Source organism: Calliphora vicina, chromosome 4 (assembly GCF_958450345.1).
Source record: "Calliphora vicina chromosome 4, idCalVici1.1, whole genome shotgun sequence".
Lineage (NCBI taxonomy): Eukaryota > Metazoa > Arthropoda > Insecta > Diptera > Calliphoridae > Calliphora > Calliphora vicina.
The window spans coordinates 119,177,572-119,204,719 of record NC_088783.1 but is presented as its reverse complement, the minus strand read 5'-3'; the positions used below and the strand labels follow the sequence as shown (position 1 = coordinate 119,204,719).

The window sequence follows — 27,148 nt, the reverse complement described above, 5'->3', positions numbered from 1 at the left end:
AAAAGAATCTCAGTTATAAATTGGCGAACAAGTTTTAAACAACATAACAAAAATTAGAAAATCTTTATACCCATAAATTAGTCGCTATTTGTCTTGATTGAAAATCCTTTTAATATTTTGTATTTATTTATTTGTTTTCCTTGATTCTTAGGAGAGCTTATGTTAAAATAACACACAAATATAGACTCAACTTATTTTTTTTTGGGTTGAGAACAACTAGTATTTAAAGAAATCAACAAAAGAAATGATTCTCAATCGATCTATCAAACGATCGATGATAATGTTTTGCAATAAATAACATTTAAATTCACAAAATTCAATGAATTTTGTTTAAATTATAGAGAATACTATCAAAAAAAACAAACAAACTAAAAGCAAAGAAAATCTTCCAAGTTAAAACGCATAAATTTTTTTTTAAAACTAAAAAAAAAGTTCATTAACACTTGCCAGTAAAAAAAACAAGAAAACTAATTAAAATAATTAACAAATATATTATTTCTACAACAACAAAACAAAAGAGGCAACTATATATTTTATAAAAACAAAGTTGTCATCTTAAAGCTAAAGAGGCTTTTTACAGTATTAAGCATTATTAGAAAAAAAAAACAAAACAAAACACAATTTTAACAAAGATTTTTTTACTGGTGATTGTTGCAATAAATCTCCTCGTAAGACCCCTTGTTCCCTTTAATGGATCCTACCTAAACTAAATATAATTAAAAATATTTAAAACAATAATTCAATGAAATGAAGAAAACTCAAAGTAATAATAATAATAACAACAACAAGAAAAAAACAATGACTTATTTATGATTAAGTAGTAAATTTAAAAAAAAACAACATTTTTCAATGCTTAAAAAAACTAAACAAAACATAAAAAATTAATAATTAATTTAATAACAAAACTTAAACACACACACTCATATAAAAAATACAAAAAAAAAAGGATTTAAAAAAGAAATTTTTATTTTAAAATTCCTTTTTTATATTCTTTTTTTTTATAAATAAAAAATTAGGTTAAAATTGTTTTAAACAAAAAATTTAATATTGCATAGAAAAAATACAAGCACAAAACAAATGCAAGGTAATCATGGAGAACCTCATTTAATAAAGTAACAAATAATTACTGATGATATTTTAAATTAAATTAAATATTTCTCTTTTTTTATATATAACAACAACAACATACTACATTAATTAACGTTTTCTTTCAATATTTGTTTTTTTATATATGTATATCTATAAAAATTTATGCTTTGAGTTTGTATTTTCTTGGTTTTCAATTTAAGTAGTAGTATTTAATTTAAAACAATAATGGTTTTTTCCCCATTTCAGTTTCTTCTTATTTCTTTTGTTGATTTCTTTAAGTTTTATATAAAACTCACACTCCGCATTCAAACATAAAATTTCTCTATTTTTTTTAAGTTTTCCCTCATTACTTTGAATAATTTAGAACTTAAAGAACAATTATGTTAATCATTTTTGGTAAAAAGGCAGCATTATTGTTTTCAGTTTTTTTTTTTAAATATTTATTTCAATATTACTATAAATAGTTTAATTTTATATAAAGGAGGTGGAATGGAAATAAAAGGTCTTTCTTCAAATAAGGAGATATCAGCAGTCACACAAAATTATGAATATTTGAAAAAGAATTATAAAAAAACAATTTGTAATAAAACATTTTGAATTTAAAATTTTGTACAAAATAAAACCAAAAATGTGGTGTACAAAATTTCAATATTTATAACTAAAACATTTTAAACAACAAATTCAACTAACAATTTTAGTACAATAATATCTAAAGCAATACATTAGTACTAAAACAATTCAACCAAAAATTTTGGAAAGAAAATATTTGAAAATATTAGTACTCAAACAAAATAAGTTTAGTACTAAAAAATCCGAAATTGTTTAGTACTAAAAATATTTGAAACAATTAGTTAAGTACTAAAAATTCTGAAGCAAAAAATTGAGTTATAAACATTTTGAAATTTTTGTTTAAAATTTTAACCAAAAATTTCAAACCAAAAAATTTAGTACTAAAAAAAATTAACCTAATATTTTAGTACTAAAAATTTCAAATCAAAAAATTTGGTAGTAAAAATTTTAACCAAAAATTTAGTACATTAATATTTCAAACAATAAATTTAGTATCAAAAATGTTTAAAATTTTGAAAATTAAGTACTAAAAAATGTTGAAAATTTATTACTAAACATTTTGAAAATTTAGTACTAAAAATGTTAACCTAATATAAAATTGGTACTAAAAATTTAAAAGTTAATTTAAAAATTTGGAACCCAAAAAAATTTTGAAATTTAAAAATTTAGTACTAAAAATTTGTAACTCAAAAATTTAGTACTAAAAAATTTATTTTTGAAATTAAGAAAATTAGTACTAAAAAAATTTGGGAAAACATTTTAAACCAATAAAATTAGTACTAAAAATTTGGATTTTCAAAAAATTTGGAACCATCAAATTTTTTACTAAAAAAATTAGTACTAAATACTGGAGAACTAAAAAGAGATTGTATTAAAAATTTTGATTTAAACAAAATTAGTACTAAAAAATTTAGTTCTAAAAATTGGAAGCATTAAGTTTAGTACTAAAAAATTTGATACCAAAAATTTTGAACTAAAACATTAGATTTTAAAAAATTGAGGACTAAAATTTTTATTTAAACAAATTTAGTACTAAAAAATTTACTTCTAAAAATTTTGAACTCAAAAATTTGGTACTAAACAAGTTGGTACTAAAAAATTTTAAACCAAAATATTTTTAAAACTCAAAATTTGGAACTAAAAAATTTTAAAATTACGAAAATTATTGTTTTAAACATTGAATTTAGTGCTAAATATATTTAGTAGAAAAAATTTAAATACTAAAAATGTTGAACCACAAAATTTATATTTTAAATTAAAAAAAATTGGAAACAAGTTTAGTACTAAAAAATTTTGTACTAAAAACTTTGAACTAAGAATTCAGTACTAAAACAGAATGTTTTAAAAAATTTAGTACTAAAATTTTTATTTAAATAAATTTAGTACTAAAAAAATTAGTTCTAAAAATGTTTAACTCCAAAAATTTTGTACTAAAAATTTTGAAACAAAATATTTTGAAAAAAAGAAAATTAGTACAAACATATTGTAAACATTTTATTTAGAGCTAAAAAATTTAGTAGTAAAAATGTTAAACTCAAAAATTAGTGCTAAAAATTTTGATTTTTAAAAATTTTGGAATCAACAAATTTAGTACTAAAAAATTTTTGCTGGAAAAATTTCCATTAAAATATTTTGAACAAATTGTTTAATGTTAGATTTTTAATTGAAACTGTTTTCTTCTTTGAATGAAAATGAAAAGACCTTTCCATTTTCTGCTACTCCTCCTGACAAACTGGCTAAATAAACTAATTTTTTAAATGCTTTCATTTTATTTATTATTAATATAAATATTTATCATATATGTATGCAATTATTTATTTATTTTTATTATACAACAAACAAACAAACAAAACATACAACAAACAATATAGTACATACAACATAATATTTACACAACAACAATAATATTTTTTCTTTATTATAATTAAATTTAAAGAAAAAAATCACACACAGGCGACAAGTTATTACAAGAAATTATGAAGTAGATTTAGTAGTTTAAACAAACAAAACGAAGCTTAAAATTTAAATATGAAAAGAACAAAAAAAAAACACAAATAAGCAACAACAAAAAAAAATCTAGTCAGTGAAAATAATAAAATATAAATTAAGTATAAAAAAAACAACTAAACAAAACTTTATTTATAAGCAAAACAAAAAACATATTTTTTTTTTGTAAAAAAAAAACTTCTCTTAAAAGAAAACTTAAGGGAGTAATTTATTTTAAGATTTTTTTTAAATGTTACTCCTAAAAAAATTCTTCAAATTTTTTGAGTTATTATTTAAAAGAAAAAAAACCCAAAGATTTTTGTTTAAAAATAACTATTTAGTAAAATTCTATATAAAAAAAAACTAAACAAACAAACCAGAAAATTTCAATATAATATTTCAAAAATTTTAGAATTTTGAAAACTATTATAGTAAAAGTTTGTAAAAATTTTTTTTCTTGTTTTTCAACTTTATTTAACTTTTTTTTATATAAAAAAAACAAAATGGAAAATCTTCTGTGCAATAGTTGAAAGAAAGTATAAAGAGAAAGAAACTTGAAGAACATAATGTATCTCATATTATAAACAAAATATATACATTAATATTTATGTTTATTTATACATAATTAGATTTTTGTTTTATTTTTTTTTTTAAATTAAATAAAATAATTAAAGCAATCTTTTATTTATATATACATTTTCTAACTTTAAATATATACACCACATACATACACATACTTTTCATTATACATATTTAATTATTATAGTTTATTTTTTATTTTATTTTATTCTTTTTTGTGTTTACTTTTAAGTGTAATTTAATTATATATATATTTATACATATAACAATACAACAACAAACTTATTTATTTTTCACTTTTAAGGGATGTAAAACAAGAAATTTAAAGGAAATCTTGAGAGCAACCAAACAAATGAAACAATTTAAATTGATCTGGCATCAATTTTAGTTTTTGCTTAGAAGTTTTTTTTTCTCTAATTTATTTTAAACAATTTTATATTTAATCATTTAAAAAAAGGCCAACTTTTGTGTCGTGTTGTTTAAGCAAAAAAACAAAAAAACTAAAAAATCGTGTAATAAAACAAAAAAAAAAATACAAATTCATTTTTATTAATTTTTATTATTTTAATTTTTCATAATTTTTCTTTAATTTAATCCTATAAAACAAAAAACTTTTATTAAAACTTTTAAGGGTTAATGAAAACATTTAATTTTATTAAATAATTCCATTTTCCTTAATGAAGTTTTTCTATTAGTTTTTTGTTTGTTTTACTCTTGTTTTTTTTTAATTTATATTGTCATTTATTATATTATTATATCTTGGGTTTTTAGTTTATCTTTTTTATTAATATGTTTATTATTTTTAGTTTTTTATTTTAACTTTTTATTATTTTTAGTTTGTAATTTTGTTTGTCATTTAATTATTTTTTTTTATTATTATTAATAATATTATTATAATTTTTATTTTATCTTTTTCTTCTTTTCTTCAAATAAATGTAAAATTGTCCAGAAACCTACAGTTTTTGGCTGGAAAAAACAAACAACAACTAAATCATTTTAAACACAAATATATAATGTAAACAATTCATCCGAAATTTCTTAAAAACAAAGGTGTAGGAAATAAAATCAACAAGAACAAAAAATGGAAAATAGATAAAAATGGAAAAGGAAATTGGAGTCAATTCATACTTATGTTTTCCAAAAAATTGTTCAAATGTTTTTTCTGACTTTCACCTTGGAATCGGACGAAAATGTAAGATCGAAAACTTAGTTCTAATAAATTGAGTTCAGAGACATTTTAGTACTCAAAAAACGGGAGAAGATTTTAGTACATAAAATACAACATAATCACCCCAATCGGCAATAACATGTGAAATTTTGTTCCCATGAAATATTCATTTCCCTCGAAGGGAAAATTGCTATCGTGAAATTCCCCATGAAGTTTTCATTCACAATAGTTGATTTTGTTCGTAACAGCTGTTTATTGTTTACAAAATTCCATCTAAAAATGTGGAATTTTTTCACGTGAAAAAAGTTGATGAACGAAAAAAGGAAAAGGGAACATATTTCATGTGAAATATTGATTCGCGATAAGGGTAAATGTATTTGGATTTTGAAATAAAATCATTTTGAACTAAAAATTAAGAACAAAGATTTAGTACTAAAATAAAAGATGTTTTTCTAACAAAACATTTAGTATTAACAATTGTTCCTAAAGAAATAGTACTAAAATAAATTGGAGCAAAAAACAATTTGTACTATAGATTTAGTATTAAAAAAATTTAGTAATAATAATTTTTAGTCAAAAAATGTTGTATTACAAAAATTTAGTACTAAAAATTTCATAATAAAAATTTGGTACTAAACAATTTAGTACTATAAGAATTAATTACTAAAAATTTAATACATACTAAAAATTTGGTACTAAAAAATTTAGATTCAAGAAATTTAGTACTAAAAATTATTGCTAAATAAATAGTACTAACAAATTTAGTACTAAAAATAAATTGTACTAAAAAGTTTAGTACATATTAATAAAAAATTTGGTACTAAAAAATTTAGATACAAGAAATTTAGTACTACAAGAATTTAGTACTAACAAATTTAGTACTCGAAATAAATTGTACTAAAAAGTTTAGTAAATATTAAAAAAAAATTTAGTACTAAGAATGCCAAAAAATTTAGAATTACAAAATTTTGTATTAAACATATTTAGTACTAAAAATTTGGTATTAATAATTTGATACTAAAAAATTTAGTACTACAAGAATTTAGTACTAAAAACCTTAGTAATAAAAAAATACCAAAAAATTTAGTACTAAATATGAAGTACAAAATTTTGTATGAAACAAATTTAGTACTAAAAATTTGGTATTAATAATTTGATACTAAAAAATTTAGTACCACAAGAATTTAGTACTAAAAACCTTAGTAATACAAAAAATACCAAAAAATTTAGTACTAAATATGGTTGCTAAATAAATAAAACTAAAAAAATTTGGTTCTAAAAATGATTTAGTACTAGAATAATTTCTAAACAACTTTGAGCCAAAGAATTTAGTACTACAAAAATTTAGTACTAAAGCTGGTATTAAAAATTTAGTACTGAACAAATTTAGTACTACAAAAATTGATTACTCAAAATTCGAACTAAAACAATGGTATTAATAATTTGGTACTAAAATATTTAGTACTTAAAAATTTAGTACTAAAAATCTTAGTAATACAAAAACACCAAATTTAGTACTGACAAATATAGTACCAACTAGTACTGAACAAATTTAGTACATAGTACTACAAAAATGTATTACTAAAAATTAGAACTAAAAAACTTAGTACTGAAAATGTTAATGATAAGTTACGTACTAAAAAATTAAAAACTATTGCTAAAAAATTTAGTTCCAAAACTTATTGAAAACAATTTTAGTACCAAAAGATTTAGTTCTAAACTATTTTGTACATACTACAAAAAATTTGAACTAAAACAATTTAGTACTGAAAAATTTTGTTCTAAAAATGATGGTACATAGTAAATTTAGTACAACAAAATTTTTGTACAACATTTATGTACAACAAATTATTGCAAAAAAAATTTAGTACTAAAAATTTTAATTATTAAAAATTTGGTACTAAAAAATGTTTGTGTATACTAAAAAGTAGTATTATAAATTTAGTACTAAACCATTTAAGCAAAAAAAAAATAGTACTAAAAAATTTGATACTAAAAATCTTAAATATTTTAAAATATTTTGGAATATAAAATTTAGTACTAAATTAAAATTTCCAAATCTAGTTTTAATTATTAAAAATTTGGTACTAAAAAATTTGTGTGTATACTAAAAAGTAGTATTATAAATTTAGTACTAAAAACTTTAAAGCAAAAAAAAATTAGTACTAAAAAATTTGAATTTTGGAAAATTTAATTTTCAAAATCTATTACGAAAATATCTCTGGTACTAAAAATATTGAATGTTCTAAGAAATTTAGTAATACCTTGGTACCAGAAAGGGTACTAGTATGTGATGAATAACGATCGAAATCAGAAATTTAAAAAATTCTTAATACACAATTAAAAAATGTCAGAATTCATTCAATCTTTGAATGAAAACATTTTTTCTTCATGCATTGCCTTTTTTTTAATCATTTGGAAAAAATTCTCCAAAGTCTAATTTTATCAAGCTATTTTGTAAAGGATTTTAATAAAAGAAAATTTGAATGACTCGATAAGGAATCAATTCTGTAAGAAATGAATTCAATATGTTTGGATAACTAAGGAATTAAGCCTATGAATTGTAATAGGAATATTTCAATAAGAATGTTAAAGAAACTGGATTTAAAGTTTTTGAAATTCTAATCTTATTGTTAATAAAGTCTGTTTGAACTTTACTATTAGTCAGTTCAAATCAGTTTGTTTTCAAAAAATATTTTCCATTTTAAACTTGCTGATTTTTCCACAAGTTGTTTTTTATGAAATTCGTTTTCATGTACCTTCTTGTTGTCTTCATTATTTTCTAAACAAATTTATAGTTTTTATTTTGAATACATATCTGTGTGTTGGTTTTTAAATAAATTATTATTTTAATTTATAATTTTAATTTGTTTTTTTTTTTAATTTTTTTTATATATAACCACATTAATTTTTTTTAATATTATTATAATTTTTTTTCAATTTTTATTTATAATTATGTAATGCATACAAATTTTTTTAATTAATAAAAACAAAAATATTTTATGTTTTGGCAAAAAAAAACATTATTTTTTTATTTTTTTTTAGAATTTGTTATGATTTTTCTCTTAAAAGGCTAACCCTTATAAATTTTTAATTCTTTTCAGTTTTATTTTATTGAATTATATATAATTTTTTTTTAATTTTCTTTGTGAGTAGAAATTTGTACCTTGATTCCTTTTTCCCCCAACTACAACATGATGTCCTAACAACCACCACAAAAAAAAATATAAAGAAATCTAGTCATTCTTTACAAAAAAAAATATACAAAAATGATCTCAATTATAAGTAAAAATATAAAAACAAACAACACATTCCTTTTTTACAAAAGTTATTAAACTAAACTCAAAAAAAAAAAAACGAAAACATTTCCAAAAATAAAACATATGCTAGTCAAAATTATTATTATTATTAAAACAAAACATAATGATATAAATAATTCAAATATTTAGCTTAGTAAGTTCTTGATATTTTTAATTTAAACAAACGAAAACTTGTTAAAATTTATTTCTTTAAATTTTCTTTAAACAAAACCCAGCTGTCACCAGATTTAAAACAAAATTCTGAATTTTTGTTTTTAGTTTCTTTTAAAAATACTCAAACAAGTTATTTATTTATTATTATAAATACTTATACATATTTATAAAATTCTAATTTTAATGCTCTCTCTTTCTTTTTTAACAACAACAGTTTTTTTTAATTTAATTTAAGTGTAACATTTACTTAATTATTATTATATTTAAAACCAAAACAAAAAAAAAGAAATTACTTAATTTTTTCTTAATGATATTATTACCAGTAAATAATTTATTATCACTTCTTATATTTATTATTATTATTATCATAAATACAAACTACAAAACAAAAAAAATCACAAAAAATCCCCAAAAGTCAAAATAAACTTTTGGGCTGAAAAAAAAATTCAAATAATATAAATGTATTAAAAAATTTTAAACTTTATGAGTTTTTCATTATAACTTTTTCAATAATATATATAATATAAAAGTAAACAAATATTAAACAAAAAACAACTTTGAGAAGGTTTATTTTCATTTAGGCTAATCACTTAAGCAATTACTCAAACTTTTGTTTAAAATTTTTCAATTAAAAAAAAAATTGAATTTTTCTTTAAAGATTTTTCAGTTATTTGTGTAATTTTGAGAAATTTTAAACAAGAATTGAATAAATTGTTAAGTGATTGCTTTTCGTTATTTCTATATATAATTTCTTTTTAAATTTATTTCAAATATTTTTTTTTATTTATTTTTAAATATTATTTCTTTTATATAATTTAAATAATTTGTATTGTTTAATTTAAAAAAAATAGCTGGCTGGCAGATTCAATTGAAAAAAAGTACTTCGAAAAACTAAAAATTTCAAATACCTAAAAATGTACTTTAAAGTACTAAACACGTAATAATTTTAGTATTTTTTCGTTCTTTACTTCAGCCCAATTATGAATAAAAAATTCCCCGGGAGTTTTTTCCATTGAATTTGAATAGGAAAAATGGGAAAAAAACTCCCGGGGAATTTTTATTCATAATTAGGCTGATTAATTTTAGTTCAATTTTCAAAAACTACTTAAAATAGTAGTTTTTCAAAAAAGTACTTTTAAACAAAAAATAAAGTACAAATTTTGTTACTTAAAAGCTTAATAATTTAAGTAAATTTTTGTTGCATTATTTATTTTCAACAACTTAGCCTATTGGCCTTAACCGGCTACTTTAAAACCAAATTTTGGTACTATTTTGAAAAAGTACTTAATTTGGTGCATTTTTGAAAAAGTACTTTACACAAAATTTATTATTTGTTTCAAAAAGTAGTCAATATTCTTTACTTTAAGAAAATTTTGGTACTATTTTGAAAAAGTACTTAATTTGGTATTTTTTGAAAAAAGTACTTAAAGACAAAAAATTACCATTTTTTTTGATACTTGTTTAAAAACGTAATAAATTCTGTTTAAATTTGCTCATTTTACTAATTTTGCTATTTTTAAAAAGTACTTAATTTGGTACTTTTTTTTAAAAAAAGTACTTAAATGCAAAAAAGTTGTATTTTTGTTATTTGTTTAAAAATTTTGTAAATATTCTTTACTTTATGCTAATTTTGCTACTATTTTCAAAAAGTTATTAATTATATTGCTTCTTAAAAAAGTACTATTTTTGTTACTTGCATAAGTTTTGTACTAATTTTGGTACCATTTTGAAAAAGTACTACAATAAATTAAGTTCTTTTTGGCCAAAAAAGTACTATTTTTCGTACTTGTACCTTGAGCTAATTTTTGTATTTTTCAAAAATACTAAATTTAGAACTTTTTTAAAAAGTACTTTTTGCCAAAAAAAAAAATGTACAACTTGGTACTTCTTTAAGTAAATTTTCGTTACTTTAAGCTAATTTTGCTACTACATATTTGGAAGAAGTACTTAATTTAGTACTTTTTTTAAAAACAGTCAATTTTCTTTACTTTAACATACTTTAACGTACTTAGTTTGGTACTTTTTTCAAAAAGTACTTTAAGACAAAAAAGTACTATTTTTGTTACTGGCTTATACTTTCTAAATAGTTTGTTACTTTTTTAAAAAGTACTCATTTTGTTACTTTTTTAAAAAAGTACTCAATTTGCTACTTTTTTAAAAAGTTCTCAATTTGGTACTTTAAGCAAAAAAGTACTATTTTTTGTACCTTGTTTAAAAACTCTAAAAACTAATTTGGGTACTATTTTGAACAAGAACTTATTTTAGTACTTTTGCTGAAATTTCTAGCCAATTTCTAAGAAAATAGCTTTTGCATCATTCAAAAAGTACTAATTTTTTACTAAAGTAAAAAAAATTATATTAAAAGCCAGCAAATATTGTTGAATTAAACTACATACAAATTATTCTTATGGTTTAATTATATTTTGTTTAATGATTTTAAATATTTTTATTCGATTTTATTTTTTTTCGATATTTATATTAATTTTTTTTTTGTTTATTAAGACTGCAATTTTATTTTGTTAAATTATTATATTTTTGTTTTAATTTTAATATCAATTTGTTTATATTTTTAAAGAGAGATTTAAGATTTAAAAAAAGGGAAATATTCTTTTGAGGTTAATTTAAATTAACCTCACTTTGAAATATGTATTCTTTTGAGGTTAATTCCAAACTAACCTCACTTTTTTAACATGAAACAACAAGCGTTTGAAAAAAATTTTATGGAAAATATTCAAGTTTTAAACCATTTTCACAGAAACTAAAACTACCAGTTTCTTAATGTCGAAAATAATATGATTCGAAATAATTTATATGAAAAATACTCAGTTCCATGCGAATTAGTTGGCCTAACTTAATAAAGTTCCGATTCTGTTCTGTTGATATGGTCTGAGGAATTCTTCACTTTTTATCCAGCAATCAACAAAATCTCTCTTATTTTTTTTTCAATTAATTTAAATATTATTTTATTAATTTTTTTTAATTATAATTTATTTTTAGTTTTCAGATTTTAAATTATAATTTGTCTCTATTATTTTCGGTTTCTGTGGGTTACACTTTTTTTCCTTTACAGGTTGTAAATCTTTTCGGTTGGATTGTATTGAAGTTTTTCCATTGCATTACATTTTTATTACAAATTTGTTTTCGGTTTTTGTAAAAGTCTAGGGCAAGTGGTTATTTATTTTTGGCTTTTTAATGGAAATTATTGTGTATAAAATTTATGATTTTTTCCAAAAAAAAAAAAATAAAAACAGTTCTACTTAAATTTCAATTATAAATTTCAATTTATAAATTTTAATTTGAAACTAAATGTTGAATATATTGTGAAATAGAACTGTTTTTATTATTTATAGGTTTTCCTGCTTTTCTTTGAATCAATTCCGTTCTTTGTTTATAATCCTGTTTCCTAACTTGAATTCTTTTTTCAGTTTTTACTTTGACACCTGAAGTTGTAAACAAAACAAACTTTTTTGTTTCCTTTTTTTAGTTGGTTGGTTGATTTCTCTCAGTGTAAAACATATAAATTCACCCACCCATTGTTAATAGTTATATTTATATATATAAAAAAAGAAACAAACACCTGTCTTCCCAATATTCTATACTCTATATACTTGATTGTCTTCCTGTGTTTCCTCTATTTTGATTGCAAAACAACAACAACAAAAAGCAAACTCAAAATTGTCATCATGTTGTTTTCAAAACTCTATCTTAACTCTTTGGTTTTTGTGTTCAGCGTAAATATTTTTCGTTTTATTTGCCGAAACTTTTCAGTTTTCATTTTACGTTTCTTACAGTGTATTCAATAATTTGTCTAAATAAAAAAAATATTAATTTGTTTTTTTTCTTTTTTAAAGCTAACAGAATAAAAATTTAGTTTTGAAAGTTAAATGGGCAAAAAGAAAACAAAAAAATAATTCAACAAAGTTATTTACTTCTTTTTTTTTGGTTTTTCTTTGGTAACACATTTAATTGTAATTTGTTGTTATTGTCTAACTTTTATAAGTTTTTGGTAAGTAATAATTTAAATTTTTACAAAATTTTCATTTTGTTTTTTCGTATTCAAAGAAAATGGCTCGTTTTATAAATTGTTTACTTTTCTTGTTTCTTTTCTTTCAGTGTATAATTTCATAATTTTGTTGTGCCACAAAATAAAAATGATATAAAAATTTCGTTATAATTTTCGACTTTTTTGATTTCTTATTTTCAGCGGCGTTGTATGTGTGCTAAAAAAAAAACAAATATAAACATATTTATTTATTTCTATATATTTATATATAATAAATATAAATTCCAAAGTAAAAATCAGAAATGATCGTTATCTTTTATACTTTTGTTAGTATTTAAAAGCTTTTATTTTAAGTTTAATTTAACTCTAAGCCTCATTTTAACAAAATATTTTTTTTCTTTGAAATTTTTAAACTTCCAAATGTAATAATATTGTTTTTAAGTTTATTGTTTTGTCTGTGGTTTATACTTTTTCGATTCAAAAATAAATAAAATCTTAAATTGAGGAAAACAGCTCTGTCATACTTATAAAAAAATCTAATGACCGATCAAATCATCAGGTTGTCAATAGTTCTCAACAACTTAACATACTTTTCAGTACCCAATCTTAGAGAAAATCAATCAGTCATTTGGTTTTTATATAAAAAGTTTGTTATATTTTCATTTTACTGTTAATACCTCAAATTAAGTTTTTAGTTTAATTTAATGCAATGTAATTTGTTATAAAAAAAAAGAAAACACAAAGAAACCTTAGTATATATACATAATTTTTTATTATAATTTGTAATGTACTATAAAAAAAACAAACAAAAATCAAGAGCGTAACTGAAAATTCAAGTCATGAAATTCAAAATATTAACAGCATTTCAAAATAATCGCAATCATAAAAAAATCGCATCATTAGCAGTATCTGTTTACCTTGTTAACATTCCCTGTGAATGACAAGTACTAAGAAGAGGAAGAAACAAAAATGTCCTCAATCTTTGTCCGGGCCAATTTTTATAAGCAGCTAATGGTTTTATATATTTTAGAAGATTTCTGCCGAATTGTACCAGTATTTCTTGAGATGAAAACAAAACAGAAAATCGCGGTATTCAATTGGCAGCCCCCGTTTTCATACTGTGTAAATAACAACTGCTAAGAAGACAAGAAAAAAATCCTCCATTTTCTAAAATCTTTGCCCCAGCCAATTTCTATGGTAATTTTTGTTTGCGGCCAGTGGAACTAGATGTTTTAAAGGATTTCCTCCATAACTGTCTCAAATTCTTGTTATCAAAATCAAGCTAAAAATTAATTGAGCACTAAAGTGAATCTAAAATATCCTTATTAAATCTCTCCGAGCCAATTATGGAGGTAATTTTCGTATGGAACCACTGGAGTTAAGCGTTTTAATGGATTTGCTCCTTAACGGACCTGTAAATCAAGCAAAAACAAAGGAAAATGGAATTGAAATGTCCTTATAAAATCTGAATAAATTTTTATTGTAATATTCGTGTGAAACCAGTGGAGCTAGGTGTTTTAGAGGATTTGTTCCATAATGGACGCATATTATTGTGATAAAACCAACAAAAATATCAAAATCAAGCTCTGTTATAATTTTGTGTAAATTTTATTCCGAGACAATTTTCTGGTTGGAGCCAGTGGATTTGGTTTTGAAAAGATGACAAAAAACAAATCATGGAAATCAAGCAAAAAAACGGGGTCGGTGGATAAATACACAATTTATTCGTAATCTATATTGCATGATTTTAGGCGCCATTAAATAATGTTCCCCATAACTAAAACAGAGTTGTTTAACCAATAAAAAATTTATTTAAAAAATCGTAAGAAATCTTTGTCGGAGCAAAAATTTGACCTCATTTTCGAATTCACCTATAGAAATCACTAGTAAGGAAAGTTTCCAGCCAAATTGGGCCGGTATTTAGCGAGATAAAAGCAAAAAACTAAAAATTTGGAAAATAAATAAATGTTTTAGCGAAGACACCTGACATCTGTTTAAAAATTTATTTAAAAAATCGGAAGAAATCTTTGTCGGAGCAAAAATTTGACCTCATTTTCGAATTCACCTATAGAAATCACCAGTAAGGAAGGTTTCCAGCCAAATTGGGCCGGTATTTAGCGAGATAAAAGCAAAAAACTAAAAATTTGGAAAATAAAAAAAGTTTTAGCGAAGACATCTGTTTTCTTTTTTTTTTATTTCCAACATTCGTATACATTTAGCTAAATTATGTTTTACATACTTTTAGGCTCCATTAAATAATGTTTTTCATAACTAAACCAGAGTTGTTTAACCAATAAAAAATTTATTTAAAAAATCGGAAGAAATCTTTGTCGGAGCAAAAATTTGACCTCATTTTCGAATTCACCTATAGAAATCACTAGTAAGAAAGGTTTCCAGCCAAATTGGGCCGGTATTTAGCGAGATAAAAGCAAAAAACTAAAAATTTTGGAAATAAAAAAAAGAAAACAGATGTCAGGTGTCTTCGCTAAAAGTTTTATTTTTTATTTTCCAAATTTTTAGTTTTTTGCTTTTATCTCGCTAAATACCGGGCGAATTTGGCTGGAAAGCTCCCTTACTAGTAATTTCAATCGGTGAATTCGAAAATGAGGTCAAATTTTTGCTCCGACAAAGATTTCTTCCGATTTTTCAAATAAATTTTTTATTGGCTAAACAACTCTGGTTTAATTGTGAAAAACATTATTTAATGGCGCCTAAAAGTATGCGACAAAAACAAAATATCTATGCTATCTATTTTTTAATACCGCCTAATACTATGTAAAATCCATTGCATGCTTTTGGGTGCCATTAAATAATGTTCCCCATAACTAAAACAGAGTTGTTTAACCAATAAAAAATTTATTTAAAAAATCGGAAGAAATCTTTGTCGGAGCAAAAATTTGACCTCATTTTCGAATTCATCTATAGAAATCACCTGTAAGGAAGGTTTCCAGCCAAATTGGGCCGGTATTTAGCGAGATAAAAGCAAAAAACTAAAAATTTTGGAAATAAAAAAAGAAACAGATGTCAGGTGTCTTCGCTAAAAGTTTTTTTATTTTCCAAATTTTTAGTTTTTTGCTTTTATCTCGCTAAATACCGGGCGAATTTGGCTGGAAAGCTTCCTTACTGGTAATTTCAATCGGTGAATTCGAAAATGAGGTCAAATTTTTGCTCCGACAAAGATTTCTTCCGATTTTTCAAATAAATTTTTTATTGGCTAAACAACTCTGGTTTAATTGTGAAAAACATTATTTAATGGCGCCTAAAAGTATGCGACAAAAACAAAATATCTATGTTATATATGTAAAATCCATTGCATGCTTTTAGGTGCCATTAAATAATGTTCCCCACAACTAAAACAGAGTTGTTTAATCAATAAAAAATTTATTTGAAAAATCGGAAGAAATCTTTGTCGGATCAAAAATTTGACCTCATTTTCGAATTCACCTATAGAAATCACCAGTAAGGAAGTTTTCCAGCCAAATTGGGCGGGTATTTAGCGAGATAAAAGCAAAAAACTAAAAATTTGGAAAATAAAAAAAGAAAACAGATGTCAGGTGTCTTCGCTAAAACTTTTATTTTTTATTTTCCAAATTTTTAGTTTTTTGCTTTTATCTCGCTAAATACCGGGCGAATTTGGCTGGAAAGCATCCTTACTAGTAATTTCAATCGGTGAATTCGAAAATGAGGTCAAATTTTTGCTCCGACAAAGATTTCTTCCGATTTTTCAAATAAATTTTTTATTGGCTAAACAACTCTGGTTTAATTGTGAAAAACATTATTTAATGGCGCCTAAAAGTATGCGACAAAAACAAAATATCTATTTTTAATACCGCCTAATACTATGTAAAATCCATTGCATGCTTAAGTGCCATTAAATAATGTTCCCCACAACTAAAACAGAGTTGTTTAATCAATAAAAAATTTATTTGAAAAATCGGAAGAAATCTTTGTCGGAGCAAAAATTTGACCTCATTTTCGAATTCACCTATAGAAATCACCAGTAAAGAAGGTTTCCAGCCAAATTGGGCCGGTATTTAGCGAGATAAAAGCAAAAAACTAAAATTTTGGAAAATAAAAAAAGTTTTAGCGAAGACACCTGACATCTGTATTCTTTTTTTTATTTTCCAAAATTTTAGTTTTTTGCTTTTATCTCGCTAAATACCGGCCCAATTTGGCTGGAAACCTTCCTTACTGGTGATTTCTATAGGTGAATTCGAAAATGAGGTCAAATTTTTGCTCCGACAAAGATTTCTTCCGATTTTTCAAATAAATTTTTTATTGGTAAACAACTCTGTTTTAATTGTTGGGAACTATATTTAATACCGCCTAAAAGTCTGCAATGGATTTTGTTTATGAAATTGTTAACTAGTAGACAAACATTAGGGGTTTTCATGTAATCGAATAAGGTTAAGGCTACAAATTTGTCTTCAATTCAAGTACATATTAAAGTTCAACTCAATTGAATATAATAAAATTTTATTTTGAAATTGTATTACAATTATGGCTTAAACTATTTTGTTACTACAACTTGAGTTTTCAGTAGCGCTCCCGCAAAGAAAATCATTATTTGTTTTTTATATTATAATTTAATAATTTTAATTGTATTTATTCCATATTGTTATTTAGAGTCTAAGTTTATTTTGAGGCTTTCAATGAGATGGCTTTAGATGAATTATGATTTGTTGAAATTTAAATGCTAGAATTAGAAAAAGTGTATTATTTAAAGGCTTTTAGAAAATCGTATTAGAACAGGGAGTGAAAATTAATATAAAAATATAAACTAGTAAAATATTGGAAAATAGTAAATCTTACTAGTTTTACTATTTTCCAATATTTTGTTTACTTTTTGTATTGAAAATTTCCAAAGCTAATAAAAATAGTAAAAACTAAAAAGTAAACGAACAAAGCAAAAAATTTCCATATACGTTTTAGAAAGATTTCTGGAAAATAGTTAAAGTAATTTCCAAACACTTAGGTAAATTAGAAAAAAATAAATTTCTTTAATAAAAAATCATTCAAATAACAAAACAATTTAGCGTAAATAGTCCATATCGTCATCTAAAATGCAAAATAACGTAACATAATTCATCAATATTATCAAAGTGATGGAAAAAAACCATTACAGAATGACAAACACTTTTCAAAATTAAGATTTTTCTTTTTTTTTATTATTTGGATTTTGGTATTTTTGTTGTTCCGTTATTTTGCATTTTAGAAGTTTGGCGCTTTTAGATTTATATGTGTTAACACTGTTTACCGTTAAGTTTGACTTAAATCAGTGATGCCAAATATTATTTTTTTTAACGCCAACGTTTACCTAGGCATCATTGATGTATTTACGAACATATACAATGGGTTTTTATACACTTCACCAAGCTATAAACTATTTACTTAAATATAAGTTTGTCATTCCGTTTGCAATTTATACATTATTCATTTGCGAACCCATAATTCCGGAATTTTATAAATAGCGGAGTCGATATAGCCATGTCCGTCTGTCTGTTGAAATCAACATTTTTGTTAACTCCAATAATTTACATACATACATGACTGATGGATGATACATCAGTCAGTATCAGCATTTGCTATAGTTCAACTTAGGTTGCTATTTAAAATAGAGAAAATCGATAAGAAAATAGCGATTTTTCATCTATTTTCACCAACAATTTTTTTTATTCACCAAATATTTTTTTTACTAAAATTTATTTTCACAAAAAATAGTTTTTCATCCAAAATTTGTTTGTTCACCAAACATTTTTCTCACTAAAGTTTTTTTCCGAATTTTTTTTATCAAAAATTTTATTCACCAAATTTTTTTTTAAAACAAATAGCGATTTTTCATCTATTTTCACCAACAATTTTTTTTATTCACCAAATTTTTTTTTTCACCAAAATTTATTTTCACACAAAAAATAGTTTTTCATTCAAAATTTGTTTGTTAACCAAAAATTTTTTTCACTAAAATTTTTTTTCCGAATTTTTTTTTTATCAAAAATTTTATTCACCAAATTTTTTTTTAAAAAAAATTTTATTTCAACATTTTTTTTTCACCATGTCTACCACGACTACCATTATTTTTTTCATCTATTTCATCACCAAACTATTTTTTACAAAAATTTATTTTCACCAAAAAAATGTTTTCAACATTTTTTTTCACCTTCTATTTTATCACCAAATATTTTTTTTATTCAACAAAAATTTATTTCATTCAAAATTTTTTTCACAAACATTTTTTTTACCAAAATTTATTTTCACCAAACATTTCTTTTCACCATGTCTATCTCAATTTTTTCAACTATTTCCACCAAATTTTTTTTTTAAATGTTTTTATTCACCAAAAATTAGTTTCATCCAAACTTTTTTTTTCACCAAAATTTTTTTTTTCACCAGAAAACTTTTTTTCCAAAATATATTTTCACCAATTTTTTTCCACGACTACCTCGATTTTTTTCTACCTATTTTTTCATCCATTTCCACCCAATTTTTTTTTAAATGTTATTTTATTCACCAAAAATTAGTTTCATCCAAAATTTTAAAATTTTTTTTTTCACCAAAAATTTTTTTTTCCAAAATATATTTTTACCAATTTTTTTTCCACGACTACCTCGATTTTTCATCTATTTAATAACCAAACTTATTTTTACCAATTTTTTATTCACCAAAAATATATTTCATCCAAAATTTTTTTCACAAAAATTTTTTTTTTACCAAAATTTATTTTCACCAAACATTTCTTTTCATCATGTCTACCTCAATTTTTTCATCCATTTCAACCCAATTTTTTTTAAATGTTTTTATTCACCAAAAATTTTTTTTCACCATTTTTTTCCATTTTATCCACACATTTCTTTTCATCATGTTTTCCAATTTTTATTCTCAAAATTTTTTTTATTCAAAATTCATTTTCACCATGTCTACCTCGTTTTTTCACCTATTTTTTAAAAATGATTTTATTCACCAATAAATTGTTTCATCCAAAATTATTTTTCATCAAATATTTTTTTTCACAAAAATCTTTTTTCACCAAAAATCTTTTTTACCAAAATTTATTTTCACCAAATTTTTTTTTCCATTTTTTGCAAACTTTTCTTTTCAACATGTCTACCACGATTTTCATCTATTTTCCAATTTTTTTTATTCAAAATTCTTTTTCACCACTAATTTTTTTTCACCAAAAAATTCTTTTTCACCACTAATTTTTTTTCACCAAAAAATAATTTTCGCCTGATTTTTTTTAACCAAAAATTGATTTTAATATTTATTTTAAAGTACATATGTATACTTGGTGAAGGATATAAAAGATTCGGCACAGCCGAATATAGGACTCTTAATTTTTAGTAATAGATTTGCTTGAAATTTGTAAAATTCACTTGAGTTTTTAGGAACAATGTGTTTTTAGGAACATAAAACATATTTAAAGTAAACTAGATTTAAAACAGGTAGGAAGGCAACAGGATAGGTTGTAAAATAAACTTTTCAAAATAGTTGTCTTAAATAAACAAAAAATAAAGAAGCTTTTTAAATTTAGTGGATTTTGAGCTAAAAACTATTTAAGCTAGAATTGTAGGTATTTTTTTTGTAAATGTAGCAGGTTTTAAGTATGTAATTTTAAGTTCACTTAACAACTCTCATTAAAAAAAAAAAATAACATCTCAAATTGTGTTTAATTTTTTGTGTTAAACGTTTTAGTTATTATACTTTGTAATGTGTAAAAAAATGCACCAAAAACAAAAAAAATGATCAAATACTATTTTCAGTTTTATAATTTTTAGCTAAAAAAATTAATTATAATTATTAAAAAAAAAACAACCAACAAACAAAGCAGTCGTATTCAGTTTTTTTCATTTTTTTGTTTAAAAGTTTTACAAAATAATTTAAAAATTCTACAAATATTTTTAAACTTAAATTTGAGTTGTTTTAAGTTAATTATTATTTGTAATTATTTTTTCTTTTTAAAGTTTAAGTTAATTTTGATAATTTTGATAATTTGTTTTAATTTAAAAGTTCAATTTTATTTTGAATTAAATTTTCTTTAATTTGTTTTATATAATTTATTTTTGTTATATAAAACTAAAAAAATAAATTATGCAAGACTGATAAATAAGCTTTTTTTATTATTAAAAAAAAAGCTTTGAAAAAAATATTTCATAAAATAAATTTATAAATTTATATTAAAAACAAACAGAAAATTAGAAATTTATAAGACTGAAAATTTATATTAAAAGTTAAGTATTTAACTAAAAAAACAAAACAAATGTGATATTTACAACAAAAAAAAAACAAAATATAAATATTGTTAAACTTTGTTATATATTTTAAATAAAAAAAAAACAAAATAATAAAAAAAAAGAATAAAAAACTAAAATGACTTACCAATTGGGAGCAATATCATCTAATTGAGCATGTTTCCAAAAATCTCTTAATTCTTCCAATAGAAACGACACGGGCATACCATGGATATTACCCGAGGCTGTAGTGGTGTGTAAATTAATATCAGCATGAGCATCAACCCATACCAAAGACAAATTGGGAGTGTGTTTCAAATGGCCAGCCACGGAACCTAAGTTTTATTTTTAATTTTTTGTTATTTTTCTTGAATTTTTCTTTTTTTTTAAACAAAACCTACCAAAACCTATAGCATGATCACCGCCCATACATAAGAATTGTTGATTTTCCTGTAATATCTGTGGTATTTTCTCTATCAAGGCCTTGTTACAACTCATAAAGGAGCCATAGTTTTTCATATTTTTATAATATGACGACTCGGGTTCACTCAATGGATCATATTTTAAATTGCCATAGTCGGTAATGGCTAAACTGCCTTTTTTTTAAATAATAATTTAAATAAAAAAATAATAATAAAATGTTAAAGAAAACTGTGTCTAGACTTATTTATTTTCAGTCAAAAAGTAAGTATTTTTAAATACCTCTAGAAGTTTCCTGTAAAGTTTGTATTAAACCCTGCTGTCTCAATAAATCTGGTGCCTGTTCTACACCCGCTTTGGATTGGCCTTTGGAAAATGGCACCCCTATAATACCCAGTTTAGATTTTATGTCTTGCCCTTTTACTTGAGCAGAAAAGTTTCTTAATTGTTTAACACTGTGTTTAAACATTTTGTTTAAATTATTCACTTTCACTTTCTTCTTGCTTTAAGCAAATAAACAAACTACTTTAGCTTTAAGTTTTTAACTAGATTAATAGTATAAAATAATATAGAATTTTTTATTAAATTGCTTTTATTGTTTTCCATTTCTCTCAAGTACATACTGATAAAGTCTCACATTTGAGATAACCTTTACCTTAAATCTCTCTTTAAATCTTGTTAATCATTTCACAAGAGAGACTAATGATACTCTCCCTCTCTCTCTCTCTAGAAAAGCCCCCTTGTGTTTAGTTTTAATTATTATATTATTACATGTTGTTTTGTGAAATTCTTTTACTTCGTCAGCAAGTAATTAACCTCTGCAGTATTAAGACATCTCTATTTCCTTATCGCTTAACTTAAAGCTTCTCATAACAATAACAATGACATGAATGAATTTCCCTCGTAGATTTTAAGAGTTTCCGGTATTGGTTTACAATAAATACCACTTAAGGAATTGTTTTTGCCGAGAAAAATAAAAGCACAATTTAGTATTAAGTGCAAATACATTGCATTACCATCAAGATGTTTCTAGCACCATCTATCGATGCTTCTTGAATGTTCTATTTATACAAAGATCAACTTAAAGCTTTTATTCAATGTTATACACACAGCCTTAAAAGTGAGTAAGCACCCGCGAATTTTTTGATTTTTTTAGAATCATGAAAATCATTACAGTCCGACTTAAATCTATTTTTTTCACAACCGAATCTTTATTCAACTCAATCTCCAACAAACCGAAACATTAAAATTTTAATCGATGAATAAATTTTAGAATTTTCATTATCTTAAAAAAATCAAATATTTTTTGGTGTATACTCACTTTTGAGGCTCACTGTATGTTCCACAGCTATGTTAGCAACTTTTAATAGGCCGGTAAACAATATTGTCCACAATTAGAAGTCTCCAGAAATAGAAATGTTGAGAAACATTATGAAATTTTTATTTTATTTTTTTTAGATGATTTCAAATCTCTTTGCGACGAAACATTTCGTTAGGTTTGGAAACAAGAAATAGTCACTAGGGGCTAAATCCTTAATTCATGGTTTTTTGCCATGGAAACTGCACATGTTTGTATCCTTATGTGCACCCGATTTTCAACAAACGTAGCAGCCGTCTTGCGTAAAGCTTTCTTATACCCCAGTGATCATTCAAAATTTAAACCACTGCCCCATGTAAGATGCCTATGGCATTCATAATCTCTCGCACTTTCGGTCTCCGATTGGCCAACACCTTCGTGATTTTTTTTCAATTGATTCTGGTGTATAGACCTCAACTGGGCGTCCAACATTTTTCGTGCTTGTACGGCCACAACGAAATTCAGTAAATCACAGTTTTACCATTGAAATTGATGGTGCAGAATTCCCATAGTATTTATCAAGCTTAGCCTTTATCCGAGTGATGCTTAATGAGCAGATGAAGTTAACTTTTTTTCCAATTTCTCCTCACAACAATTTAAATAATAGTCACTCTCTTTTATTTTTTTTTAAAAACAAACACAAACTGCGAAGCGTTTTGCTTGTGGTGGGAATCGAACCCGCAACCCTCAGATTAATAGTTCAGCACACTATCGACTGGTCTATCGGGGCACCCATACTGGTAATACAGTTGTTGTTATCTATAATAGCGCCTACGATATACTGACTACTCAGCAACTCGCTGTTACTCTTTATAAACACAGTGGCAAGTTCTAGTAGTTTCATGAATAATCTAAAGGAAAAAACTAGATTGTTCTATTTCCACAAATGCCGCAGCTTATTCTAACTTTGTTTAAAATTTATTTTAAATTTTTCTTTATTTCCTTTTTTTATATTAAAACATTTCGATTTTGCAATCCGCGCCGGGTATTAAAAATTAATTTAAATATAATTTAAAAACTTTTTTTTTTATTTTATAATTTCTGTTAAATATATATAAATATTTCGTTTATTTAAAATTTTCTATATATTACATACACACTTATGTATCAAAAACATATAAATATTATTTTCCAGTTTTATATTTATTTTCTTTTATAACTTATTTGCTAAATACAATTAAGGCTAAAATTTAAAAATAGACGGCGACAGGCTTTAAACAATAGAAAATTTAGAAAGAGAACAGCTTATAATTTGTTCATATTTTCCTTATGAATTCGAAATGTTCTTCGGTTCTAAAATGATTATTTACTTATTTCATCAATTCGATAATAGATCTTTAATGTTTTATTATAGATTTTATAGTTTTGATTTTAAATTTTAAACAATTATAAAATTTCAATATTTTTCTTTAGAATTTTAATTAAACTTTATTAATTCTATAATATTTTATTCAAATATTTTAAAGCTGTTGTAGATTTTAGATTGTTTAAAGTTTTTTTTTTTAATTTTATTTAAAATATTCACCCCTATCGGCAATAACATGTGAAATTTTGTTCCCATGAAATATTCATTTCCCTCGAAGGGAAAATTGCTATCGGGAATATCATGATGAACTTTACATTCACAATAGTTGATTTTGTTCGTAACAGCTGTTTATTGTTTACAAAATTCCATCTAAATATTTCACAACAAGGGGAATTTTTTTCACATGAACAAAGTTGATGAACGAAAAAAGGAAAAGGGAACATATTTCATGTGAAATGTTGATTCGCGATAGGGGTGATTATGTTTTTTTACTCAAATATCTCTTGTATGACGTTTAGTAGTTTATTATAGATCTTTTTAAGATATTGAGCTATTATTTCGTTAATTTTTAGTTTAAGGAAATTGTTAATCATATTCAAAAACATTTGTGAATAAAAGTTAACAAAAGAAGTTATGAATACAATAAGGATCCTTCTTAAAAGCAAATCTGTAAATTTTTCCAACTCCCCTGCTCATGAACTGTCAAAAATTGTAGGGTAAATAATTTGGACAACAATGTACTGTCAAAATTGATAGAGAAATCAATTTGCCCAACTCCTGTTATGTTTGGGAGACAAATGTGAAACACAATTGCCTAAATGTGACACAAAATAATTTAAATTAGAAGCATTATTAAGCTTTTCAGACTACGATTAAACGTTTTCGAGTTCTTAGATAAAATTATATTTTACAATTAACGATTAACATATAATCGATAGCATTAGCATTTAAAACAAAATTTCCTTCCCACAACAGTTGGAAACCTTCCGCAGCCAACTCTCCAATAGATTACTTCTGGTGTTTAAAATAACAACTTTCTAAAGTACAGTACAAAATAAATATTTAAAGTGACTACACTCTAGATTACTTAGGGACACTTAAGTGACAAGTGTGTACACTCTAGACAACCTGTGATGTATAAAGTAACCAATTAACTTCTCATTGCTCTACAAATGGTACATACGTGTCAAATAAACCAAAATATATAAATTGGAGTCAGTCATAGTTACAATTACTGTCTATAAGTGATACATTGACCACTTGCTTAACAGCTGGAATATTACAGTTCACAACTTAATCGATTTGCCACAAGGAACGGCCCTTAATGTGCTTAACAACTTTTCAACTAATTTCTGAATATGACTTTTAAAAATTTAGGCAGTTTTATATAATAAAGATCAAGGAAATTTTATTTAATAAATTATTTTTTAAATTAATTAAAAAAAAAGAAAACAGCTGTAATTCTATAATTACATACAACCTGTTTTTGGGCGGAAATTTTATTAATGTAAGGAAAAATTTATTAAAATTTTATTTTAAATTAACTAGAAATAAATATTTTATATTATTATAATGATGATTATAAAGAATGTTGAAGTACATATTATAAAGATATTTTAAATTCACCCTATGTCTGTACCTAATACATATTTATCATGATAAACGTCAAAATGAATGTCAAAATATAAAATTATCAAATATAGTCTCCTTTTATTAGTATTATTGCATCGTCATGACAAAATTGTTATTGCTTTTGCACGGACAACTTTGACTTGACAACAAACGTCATTAATTGTTATGATAAATATTTGTCAAGTATAGACAGGGGGGGTCAGCAACATGTTTTATAAAATGAAAATTAATTTCAGAAACGGAAAATTTATTTTAAAAATTTACATATATTTCACTCAGTTTTTAAATACTTGTAACATTTTTTGCACGTTATCGAAAGCCATGAGCAATTGTTTATGAATGAAACAAATTTCAGGATTATTCATTTGTTAATAGAAATAGATTAATTTTTTACTGTGAAAATGAAATCATTTTATAAAACATGGCTTTTAGTTTAATTTGTTTTATTTAAAATTTAGTTACAAAAATTAATGGAATGTTTTGTTGGTTATTTATGTATTTTAATAAATATTTATCAAAAATATTTTAATTAAATAACCCTCTAATAGTAGTAAAGATTTTAATTTTTAAATTTCTTCAAAACTAAAGTTTAAAAAATGGATATTTTTAAGGTTAGAAATTGAGAAAACTTGGTTTTTTTATTTTGAGCTTAAAAAATTGAAATTTTTTAGAAATTTATATAAGAAAATTGGTATTTTTGGGTCATAAATTGTAAACACCTTGGTGTTTGTGTTAAAATTAGGTTTCAAATAAAGCTATGTATAAGAAACTAAACTTTGAGGTTAAAACCCAAAAAAAAATTTTAGGTTAGAAAATGTAAAATTTTTAGGTTAGAAAATTGGAATTCTAGATATCCTGTTTGTAGAATTAAATTGGAGTTAGTGAAAAGAAAATTATTGCAAAACCATATTTTTGTAACAAAACCTTTTTAGTTTAAGAAATTGAATTTAAGAAATTTTGTTTTTTTTTAGAAAATGTAAAATTAAGAATAAAGAAAAGAAAAAAAAAGAAATTAAAATTTTAAGGTTAAAAAATTGGAATTTTTTTAGAAATTTAGATTGTAATTGTAGATTGTTGGTGTTTGTGTTATAATTAGGTTTCAAATAAAGCATTGTATAAGAAACTAAACTTTGAGGTTAAAACCCAACAAATTTTTTAGGTTAGAAAATGTAAAATTTTTTGGTTAGAAAATTGTAATTGTAGATATTCTGTTTGTAGAATTAAATTGGTGTTAGTGAAAAGAAAATTATTGCAAAACCATATTTTTTGTAACAAAACCTTTTAAGTTTAAGAAATTTTGTTTTTAGGTTAGAAAATGTAAAATTAAGAATAAAGAAAAG

The 27,148-nt window shown here is 23.1% G+C and overlaps 1 protein-coding gene across 1 annotated transcript in view; it reads right to left on the bottom strand.

Annotated features, from left to right (window-relative positions):
- arg (arginase) overlaps positions 1 to 22,040 on the bottom strand; it is a 48,032-nt gene extending 25,992 nt beyond the window's left edge. The window contains exons 1-3 of the mRNA XM_065507995.1: positions 21,796 to 22,040; positions 21,495 to 21,689; positions 21,242 to 21,428 (exon numbers count right to left, since the gene is read on the bottom strand). Of these exons, the coding sequence (XP_065364067.1) occupies positions 21,242 to 21,428; positions 21,495 to 21,689; positions 21,796 to 21,982 (569 nt within the window). The 5' untranslated portion in view covers positions 21,983 to 22,040. The remainder of the gene's footprint in view (positions 1 to 21,241; positions 21,429 to 21,494; positions 21,690 to 21,795) is intronic.
- Between the last annotated feature and the right edge of the window lie 5,108 nt (positions 22,041 to 27,148).